The sequence below is a fragment of the Limulus polyphemus genome, unplaced genomic scaffold (assembly GCF_000517525.1).
Source record: "Limulus polyphemus unplaced genomic scaffold, Limulus_polyphemus-2.1.2 Scaffold47, whole genome shotgun sequence".
In the NCBI taxonomy this organism is placed as follows: Eukaryota; Metazoa; Arthropoda; class Merostomata; order Xiphosura; family Limulidae; genus Limulus; species Limulus polyphemus.
Genome location: NW_013665657.1, coordinates 1,158,850 through 1,170,281, shown reverse-complemented (window position 1 = coordinate 1,170,281; position 11,432 = coordinate 1,158,850). Strand labels below are relative to the sequence as shown.

General features: G+C 32.3%; 1 protein-coding gene across 1 annotated transcript in view; it reads left to right on the top strand.

Moving 5' to 3' along the window:
- Window positions 1-11,432, top strand: part of LOC106462668 (epithelial chloride channel protein-like) — a 77,044-nt gene that overhangs the window by 13,064 nt on the left and 52,548 nt on the right. Inside the window, exons 4-6 of the mRNA XM_022390289.1 lie at window positions 6,373-6,532; window positions 10,794-10,941; window positions 11,276-11,406. Coding sequence (XP_022245997.1) covers window positions 6,373-6,532; window positions 10,794-10,941; window positions 11,276-11,406 — 439 coding nt within the window. The remainder of the gene's footprint in view (window positions 1-6,372; window positions 6,533-10,793; window positions 10,942-11,275; window positions 11,407-11,432) is intronic.

Sequence of the window (11,432 nt, the reverse complement as noted above, 5' to 3'; positions counted from 1 at the left end):
GTTCCGTCACGTTGTGACCGTCTTATATATACTAGACTAACACATATGTAGTAAACGCTAGAGCATTTATGAAGGAACAGGATATTTCTAGAAGTCAATGACGTGTTACCAGCGTCACGTGACCTGCGTTGTCATAACAATAAATATATGTGTGTGTGTGTATAGTTAGTAAAATAAAAAGTAAAAGTGAAGTTAAACTTTGGGTGAATTTATCTGTAACGGGTAATTTCTAAAGTGCGTTTCACAATTTGTATTGCAATAACAGAGAGAAAGAAAAAGAATTAGTCTTGTTAAATGGTGTTCTAAAGTAACTGAACTCACCTGTGTGGACTTTGACGAAAATGAGACAATTATTTAAAGCTCTGGATAGAACTGTGATAACCAATAGTGTAACGAGTTTTTGTACATATGTTTGACTTCTTTTGAATATCTTATTGACATTTATCGCCAACACATCATAGACACCTACTGTAAAGAATCCGGCCCTATAAAACCCAACATTCCGTAACATTAGCATGCTTTGCATGCTGATAGTTCTTCGCACAATATGTTTTGGCTTTTTATCTCACAAATTAGAAAAACCCTTTCAATCATTCTGCGTTTTGGGCCTGCTATGTGCGCAAGATTAAAATAATAGCGATACTTTTGGCTATAAAGTTATTAAAAGATATATTAGTTCCAAGCAGATTGATCAGAGTAGTGTCTATTAATTTAAACTAGTGTATAAGGTGGTGGAATGAGTAATGCCCAGTTTATAGTTCTATACAAGAGCCGATTAACCCACGGGGCCTGTGAACAGGAGGCCCGAGCAAATAAGGACCCTCGATAAAACCCTAACACAGAACAACTACATATAACCCCTGAATCAAAACATTATCATCTACAGACAATATCTAAGTGAGTTCTCACGAAAAAGTTGGATTTGGAAGAAATAGTTTAAACCCTATAAAAACCGAATGGGTGTCACTGATATTTCGATGGTTCCTTTTCACACTATTGATACTTAACCACTTACATTAAATTTCGGAAAACTATACTAAAGAGTATCTAGTATTGGTTTAAATACATTCATATCATTTGATTTAACATACCTATTAATTATCAGGCTGTGAAATTTCCAAAATTGTGTTTGGAGACACTGTTTTGAATTTTTCTTTTCTTATATATCTTTTATCATTGCCCAGAAATATACATTTGATATATCCACTCATTTTCAATTTGATTTAAATTTCTGATCATATTTCCTTTAGCCGTTTACAATTGTCATTGCTTCAACTATAAATTATAAAAAAAAAACAAGATTTACAGATGAACCTTGTTTGTTTGTTTTGTAATTAGGCACAAAGCTACACAATGGGCTATCTGTGCTCTGCCCACCACGCGTATCGAAACCCGGATTCTAGCGTTGTAAGTCCGCAGACATACCTCTGGGCCACTGGGGGGCAGATGAACCTGGACCTCGCCTTTCAAAACGACTTCGACAGGCTAAATGACAATATTTTTACTAACAATACTCTTGGTCCCGATAACATATATCTAACAAAAATAGCTTCTTTTCAATAAATTTTAAGCTACTTAATTTAAGTATCTTGTTTGAATACAATAAACTTAAAAATAAATCAAATCCTTATCTATTGAATATTGTTAGAACATGTTTTGACGTCGCCTACTGTACTTTCTTGAATTTAACTAAGCATCTTAATGTCTTCTTATACAAGAAAATGTCTGTAACTTTCAAACAGAAATAATTTAAAAGCAAGCGCTTTCACGAACAAAGAGAACGTTTACGAATTTACAACCCTAAAATTCGGGACTCGATTTTCTGCGGTGGGTAGAATACATATAGCAAATTGTGTATTTTTGTGCTAAGAAAACAAAAATAAAAACGAAAAGAACATCTAAAGATGTTGTTGTTGTTGTTAAATTTCGATCAAATCTTGTTTATTTAAATTTAATGCAAGGCTACTCGAGGCTACACAATTTTGAAGTGATAGACTAGAGGGAAGGCAAACTGGTCAGCACCACTCAATGCCAATTCGTAGGCCGCTTTAGCTAATTGAATAGTGGGATTTGTCCAACACTCTTATAACGCACCTATGCCCCCAAAGTATGGAGCGCTATTTTTTATAGTGGTAAAGAGACGTGAAACAAGTATGTCTAAAGAAACTAAAAAACAATCCAGCTCTGTGTTTATCCCTAAGTCACCAAAACTCCCTATTGAATGTCTGGTTAATGCTACAGGAGCTTATTTCTTCATGTATTTCAATACAAGTTTATGATTTAATGGGCGGGGGTGGGGTCCAGTGTTCTTCCTGTCCAGGGTCCAAACAATTATTATCTGACTCTGGTTCTATAGGATTAGGTAATTCATAGAGTTCAGTGATTCTGACTACTAGATTTAGGCTTAGTTCTAAAACAAATCGCAACAAATCTATAAGCCATAAAATGGCATCTGAAGGACAACAAGGTGCCCCTTGATCCATCTTGGTTGTCCTATTATTTCATCAAGAATCCATCTGCGTATATCCAGCTCTGACTATCCAAGAGCTCATCAGCTCTCTTTTGAGCTTTTCAAATCATGGTGTCTTTCCCGACTGTAGGCAACTATCCTGCTCAAAAAATAAAATATTTAACTTGCAGACGATTTCTACCATGTAAAAATCCTAAATCAGTATTCTTTAGTCCTACCATCTTTATCATTAAACACTGTGATATGCAAAGTTATCATGTATTTTCTATGCCCTTTATTAATATGTAGAATTTTTCAAAATTTCTGTATATATAGAGTATATTTAGATTCCAATATAGAAATTCACTTAAGGGAACAACTGAGTTATTCATTCTAGTTACATATGAAACTGGATCACTTTACTAAATCACCAGATAGTTTTCTAGCAGAAAAGGCAGTTGAAATTTCACATATGTTGTACTAAAATTTGGGTGGTATCCCAAGGGAATAACATGACCTTACATTAAAAGCGAAAGTGGTCTTCAGTCATATGGATGATATCCTTACTCTGAGTAGTCTTAGCTTTATTTTGTTTGTGTATATAAGGCCAGGTTCTCTCAGCTACAATAATAAAACTATGAAATTCAGATAGATTGAGAAAAAATATCAAGATCTAGAGATTATGATGTAGACTCATACTCTAAAGAGAGGTAAAACGTCCAAACTCTTCGGTAAATATACAAATACGTCACAGCCAGAAGTAAGCGGTAATCGTTTCTATCAAATTTTATCTTTATTTAAAGGGCACATTTACAATTGTGTCAGATTACGTCTGTTGTGATTGTGTCCAGTCTCTTTCTGTTGTGTAAGACTTGGTTTAAAGCAAAGAAATTTTATGTGTCAACTTCGCAGTACAGTATCTGGCGGTACTCCGTTATATTATAGTTCCTACTGTTTTTACTCTGAATGAAATCAGGGCAGTCTGAGAAAACCAAAACATCATATGTGTCCTCGATTTGATATTTACGTTCACAACCGCTTTGATCCAAATCTAGAGCTGTCTATGTCTATACAAGTGGTTCTCAACCTTTTTTGGCTCAGAGCCCATTTGTAAACATTGATGGCCAGCCGTGGCCCATTAAATAGCTTTAGTGCAAAAAAAAAACATCTGACCTATAATACTTATTAAGGAAAAAATAAGCTGCTATCTATTTCCAATCATTTCAAACCTTCTGACAATTCAGTTTTGGTCGCGAAATATGGGTTAAAAAATCTTTGTCTAGGCTATAAGCCAAATAAGTTCTAGGTTACGGCCAGACAGTGGTATTTGCCTGGTATGGAGTAATCTCCACCCTCAGACAAGAGAACAAAAAGCCTCAATCAGAAGATGTTGGACATTTGTTGAGAATGCTGACTCATTTGAAGAGATAGAAAACGTCAATAAATACGCTTTTTTGGGGGGTGAAGTTTTTATAACAATAAAAACCTCTTCTAGCACAGAAAAAAAAGTTAATTTCGTGTCCTCATTAAGAAAAGTGTACACATTTAGGGCTTTGTTTTTAATATTATGAAATTGGAAATTACATAATAGGTAGATAAGATAATCATTTGAAACATAATTTAAGTCCCCCCTTTCCAGACGATCGAGCTTTTGAATTTGATAAAATAATAAACTACAATCACTGTCCATCATGACATAACATTTAAGGACAACAAGGGGTTTGATGGTTCAGACTGTCTTATCCACTAACCTAAACTCCACTAAAACTTTAAATTTGAAAGTAATCTTTAAAGCCAACTCATTTGAATATTTATAAAACCTTCCCTTAAACTCTCTTAAATTTAATGAATCCACCACATCTGTAGGAAACTCATTCCAAAGACCAACTACTACATTTTTTTTTAGAAAAATAAAACCATCTTGGCTGAAGATGACTCACACTCTGGCAAAATTTATATGTTTGCCCTCTAGTTGTAACATTTTTATCATTATGTGCGAAAAAAGGGTATGCATCAACCCTTTCAACCCCCCCCCCCCAGTGACACAGCGGTTTGTCTGCGGACTTACAACGCTAGGAACCGAGTTTCGATACTCGTGATGGGCAGAGAACAAATAGCCCATTGTGTAGCTTTGTGCTTAACTACAAACAAACAAACCCTTTCAATTCTTTAACTAACATAAATCATTAATCTTAACCCCACTAACTCTTCTTTTTTAAAGCGAAAAAATTCAGAAATCTTAATCTGTTCTCGTAAGGAGCCCAAGAATGAGCATGATATTCCAAATGAGGCCTAACAAGTGACCTAACCAATGAAATTAAAACCGTTTTAATTAAACTTATATTCAGTATTTCTAAATATAACCTAAATTCCTATTTGCCCTGTTATTAGAAACGGTACAATGCTTGGATGGTTTAGAGATTGATAAACCAAAATTCCGTAGAAATTCTTTCCGAAAAACTTCAGCAATACAAGTCCTTTCTTAAATAAAACTAGTTTATTCTTTCTCAATACAACTTTACAATACACTTAATTTCCACAGTCACTTTAACTTAAACAAATGCTATAATTCACAACGAACGAACGATTCACGCACTTTACCTACTACCGCGCTTGACTCACTTCTTGCCGGTCTTATATATTATAAAAGCGTACATCTCGTCTCTTCGTGAATCTTCTAGATACTCATCACGTGTTAACAGAGTCACGTGACTTCCGCTGTCGTAACAATATAATTAAAAGTCGTCCGCCATTTATTTGCCCAACCCACCATGTGGGTATGTAGATATTACGTAACTATTGTGCAAGTTATTACTTATCATTCCAATAAATAAATATTGATAATCTCCACCAGGACATCAATGTACATTTCCTTCAGCTTTAAAATAAACGTATGAGTTGTTATGCTGATGATGTATTAATGACAAACAAAATTATAAAACAAATTTCAACAAACATCATCAGCCTGATCTTCGTTCGCCTGATCTCCTGATCGGAATTTAGGTCTTGTGACCTAGGAGGGTCAGGTACTCTGAGACCTCTTCCTCCCTTCCGTACCATGAAATGTTGTCTTGGACGTTGATGTTTAGTCCAACCTAGGGTCGGAGTAAACCGCACTTGCTCCGACCCCTTTCAGGAACCCGGAGAAAGATGTAGTATAAATTAAGCTATCGTAAAATTGTATTGAAAACAGTTAAGATTGTCGCAATTTTAATAGTTATTATATGCGGAAGCTCATGTTAGTTGTAAGAGATTATGTACGACTAGTACTACTACCTATTATCTTCACTTATTTTATATAAGTTTTGTAATGATTTAGTCCAATGTCTGAAATCTCTGTTTTAATTTTGTTTTGTTTTGTTTTTTCAACATTAAAAGTTACTTTAATTGCTTAATTAGAATATTATTTTAATTTTCTATTAAACCATAACTTCTCATTATTTGGTTATCATGTTTTTGTCAAATGTATTTTTTACTGCAACAAAAGTGCACTTTTTTTTGTATTGTTTTATTATTTCATACTTTTGAGAATGTAGATTACTTGGCCTTCCTTACGGTAATTTTAGATACTTTTAGTTATAGAATCTATACCGAATAACGACAGTGAACTCTAGCTCTGCTTTTAAGAATCAACGTATAAACAATTTCATAAAATTTTGAGTCATGAAGGTTACAGGTCAGATTTAAACATTTTGTACGAAAATTTACACTTTACGAATCCCTACGCCAGTGGTGGGTCTGATTGTACTGTCTCGCAGAAGAACTTACACAGAAAAAAAATTAGCCACAATATTAAGTTTTTGTAAGTTTAATTACATTATTTTTTGTTGTGAATCAGAGTTCCAGCATTCAGTACATTACGATATATAATTAATAAAACTTTTCTTTAACTAGTTAAAAGGTTTTATTTTTGTGTTTGACAGGGAAGACATTTGTTCATGAATGGGCACATTATAGATATGGAGTATTTGATGAATATGGTTTTCCCAATGATCCTCTGTATCCAATGTACTATGGAATCCCAGGAAGAGGAGAAGCACTTGCAACTGACTGTGCTAATATTAAAGTCCAATATGATAACAAGTAGGTTTAAAGGAAACATTTTGTCAACAGTGAAATAAATATGTTTACATTAATTGTCTATTGCTCTGTATAATAATAATAATTGAAATGTAGCTGTTATAGTTGAAAGTCATATTAAATTGAAATGACAAATAAGAACTAAATATAAAATAACTTGAACTCAGCAGCAAAACATATATTTAGCAATTAACAGTAACTGAAATTGTTTAACTATAAAAATATACCACAAAATTGCTCTCAAACACTCAGTAAATTTCATTTTCAATACATAACGTTTTGACCTTAAGTTGGCACTAAGTGGTATATATAGATATATTGTTTTTAACTCTATTATCTTTCACACTCTGAAGAGCATTCATCAATTGTGGTATTCCCAGGTAAAACCGAAACCAATAGGTACTTTAAATATTATGTCCAAAATATGGATCGAATGTTCTGAAGCCATGTACACGACACTTTAAAAATAAAGATGTGCAATTTACTGTATTCACTAGCCAGCTTCTGTGTTTTTAATTAACTTTCCTAGCTGTTGAATCAGAGGAAGAACACAATTTTCGTTTAGAAGAAACTGCAGGATTACCACCTTTTTCCAGAAAATAAAACAAAAAAAACTGAAGGTTTGTATCTGTATCCAACTTTCAAGTTGATCAAGGTCAGGCAGACCATAGCCTAGTGGTTAGTGTGCTAAACTGTGTACTTTTAAGTCCATGGTTTCATCCTGTTGCTGCAAATTTATACTTCACATTTTGGAGCTATTGATGCTGTATAAGATTGGTGGTCAAATCCCACTATCCAATTAGAGTAACACAAGATTTGGGAGTGAATATTGTTACTTAGCTGTCTTCCCTTAGTTAATCAGTTCAAAATTAGAAACAACTAGTGCAGTTAACTCTTGTATAGCTTTGGACAAATTCAAAATGCAGACCATAGGCCACAATGTGGTATCCCATAATTCTAAATTATATACATCAGTGATTGATCACTCATATTCCAAGAAGATTAATACTAGCTTGTAATAATTTGTAAACACCCATGAACCACCCTTCCAAGTGGACATAATCTACTTCCTAGGAGATAGACATTAGAAAAACATGACCACGCCAGCATAAGCTCTCTGGAATGACAACTGTAAAATGAGTCAGTTTGAAACAGTCACATAATTAGTTACTACCACTATATTTTGTTCTTTGTAAGATAATTATTGTACATTTATTTTTTGATATAATTTTAATTAAAAATCTGTTTTGTGATAATACCTATATAATTAAAGCAGTAAGATGTGTGAGAAGATTTTTGTAGTTCATTAAACTATACAAAAATGAAATTAAGAGTAAGGAAGTACAAATAAAATCACCATTTGCATAAGGGTGGTGTGGGTGTAGATAGTACTCTGTATTGCAAAGAGAAATATATTTGGGTAATGGACCTCTTACCCTCAGAGCCCCATTTCAAACAACAGTTTTATGTATTAAGGCATTGTGTGTGAATTTTTTCATTTGTTTATAGACACTTGTAGTACTAGTACCATCATCCTGTTGAGTAGGGAGCGACCTAGGAGCAATATAACTAACTTTTAGTACTTGCTCCTAATACCCAGCCAGGTTTTGAAAGTATCGCCAGATGAGTTGATCAATTTGTCATTTTGATCAGACCATTTGGCTCAGTGTATGTTTTGTACTAGAGGAGTTTGATGAATACCATGTGTTGTGTAATAAGTTTAACCTTGCAGTCATCAAGACAACCTACACAGCCATCAGATTCATTCAGAACTCTATGTACAGAATTGCCTTTACATTTTATAGACTTTGTACATTTAAATATAAAATACCACAACCAAAAAACTGTTTTGTATCTAAAGCATGAGTAATTATATAGTATAGGTTGATGATATTTTAAAATAAAGCACTAGTAACGATTCCATTCTGTGTATTAAATGTGACACTTATGTGGAAAATTCATATTCCAAATAATGAAATCTAGGATGACAAGGTTTTTTATCTGTGTTTCATAATTATATATTCCCATAGTTAGAAATGAAAACTTTGTCATGTTTCCTTTAATTTGAACTGTTATTTAAGTAAATTAAAAAAAAATGTCTGGCCCAATTATTAGTGTATGAAATTTATGAATAAGAAGAACTAATTTTGCATTTATTCTCAAGAAGATGGCATGATCTTACTGAGTAAAAATGTATAGTTATTTAGCAGTTGTTTTTCTGTGTATTCTGAAATATTGTGATCATGTTCACAAGTTTTGAGCAATGTTACAAATTTTATTCTGTTACAGAGGATCAGTTAGCAGGATGGACAAATCCAATAAATAAATTTTGAGTGACTAAAAACATAGAACTTGTGTGGAATACATTGATATACTTTTTCTCATTCCTAACAAGGTTAAAAGCTTACTGAGAACTAAACAAATTTAAAAAAATTAATACATTTCTCACCACTTATTTTGGTAGAAAATCTCAACTTGGAAAACAGTTTACTTATTTAACAGTGTAGTGTATATTTGAGTATGTAACTTGCAAATCTTCAGTGATTAGGCAGCTGATAGCGGGTTGTTTCCATGCTCTCTCAAATTTAAAGCTAGAAACAAATATGATATAACCCTTTGGTTACCACTTACTATTTACAAATATAAATTGTGACTCTCTTAATTTCATAGTCAAATTTTCAATTAATGCTAAAGTTGAAATAAAAACCAAATTATATGTAGTACAAACAATTCAACACAATCTAGATAAATAATGCAGTACCATGTGTGTAACTAAGTTTTTACTTGCAGTGAACTTTGAAGGACTGTATTCAGTATCATAAACTGGGAAATTCATATTGTTTGGAGAATATTCTAAATGTTTCCACACTTTACCCGATTTTTAAGTACAGTGACAATTTACTTGCTTTTGAGAAGAATTATAAATATTCTGTTGCAATTGTCAAAGTTAATATTCTTACTCAGAAGAGTTAGTGAAGTCAGATAGACCAACTCCTATTACAAGAGTTGTTACAGCTATATTTGCTGCATTGTATGTCATTGCAATGGAGTTATTGTTTTGATAAAATATAGGATTGAATATGCAGGATACATTGGCTGATATTCTGTCTCTTTCTGTTTGACTTTCTGTCTCTTTGCTCATTTTAAGTGTATGTGTAATACGTATTACACCTGTACCTTAAGTTTTTAATTGTTTCTTTATTTCAGCAATTTCAGAATGACATAACTTGGAAGTAAAAGCAATGCAGTTTGCCAAAACATTGTAACCTTCATCTGCTATTGTGTACTATTAACTCTTATGTGAATTGGTGGGGGGGGGGTGAAAGTGTGGATAGCATGACCCTTCACAGAGTGCCATTCAACATGGTATTATGTTAGTTATCAACTATTCATTTTACCCTACATTGCTAATTTAGCATTAGTTTGTGGTAAAAGAGAATAAATACCAGATACAATATACAGGGATAATGAAAAGAACTGCGCATATGCATTTCAGAGATCCTAGAGGTTACTCAAGTGCAATTTGCAAACTGTACAATAAACAAATGTATTTTTATTCTACACATGAATATAATCTTGCATTTTGACTTGTCTGAGTCTGACAGACGTCAATTCACAGACATATCATGTATACAAAGGATATTTATTTTGTGTAAATCAACCTTATACATCTTACTGAACACATACCACATTTTGTGTAAATACACATTGTAAACACATGCACCATCATTTAATTGGATTTTTTTGCATTCATTGCATGCAGGTTTATTCTAATCATGAACATTACTTTTGATTAATGTAAATATTCATTTTGTCTGCATCATTGTTTTCTTTGATTTCATTTTCTTGTTTTCATTGTTTTTAAATTAAAAGGTCTGATTCGATTGGGGCTTTTTAAATGAGGGCAGGAATTGATAGTTGTAAATGGGAAAACTTGTCTTGAAAGTAATGTTATTAACTTTTTTTTTGGTTAAAAAGCTAAAATTAATGCAGTTTTCAGAAGATCCTGTTAAGTTTTACTTAGTGAATTGTTTTGAATAGTTTTTATTTTATTTAAGGGTAAATCAAAGTAGACAAACATACTATAACAGCTATAACAAAAATAACAAACCTAGAGTACATTGTATAAAATTTAAGTAAACTTAAAAATTAAAATACAAATCTGGGTCTAAGCCATATGAAATTAGAAATAAGTAAACAGAAAATTATTTAAAGCTTTGCTAAGGAAATATTCTCTTTTGGGTCTTATTGATCTATTTTTTAGAAATAAAGCTGATAGTTTTTGTAAGCCAGCCATTGATATCTACACTGGAAAGGCACAAGAAGACAATTGTTTCTTTGTTAGTAGACAACAAGGAATTGAAAATAATGATGTTAAGTCTTCTCTTATGTCTCAGCATTTTCTACCAAAGGTTAGTTTTCATTTACTGTTTATATATTAAACACATAATCATTGATTTTATTCCTAAGTTTGCTTTTTGTAAGTCACAATAAATTTTGTTTTTAAAGTAATTATATTGTAAAAACAAAAGTATTTAAAATATTATACTGTACTACTGATTTAGCTACAATATAATATTTGAAAAAGCATTATCAAAAGAATTGATTTTTTTAACACAACATGAATAAATAGAAAATTCAAAGTTGTGAATTTTTGACAGAATAATTTGATGTATCTTTATTTTATAATTGTAACACATTTCAGTTGACCAAACTCTTCAATGCACTCTTTTGTATTAAAACTAGGTTACTCATTTCTGTGATGGAACAACTGCATACAATCATAATGTTGATGCTCCAACAAAACACAATGCTCTGTGTCATGAAAAGAGCACTAGTAGCGTAATTTATGAAAACCAAGATTTTGCTAATGGAAGGTAAGTGTCGGGGTTTTAGTATGTAT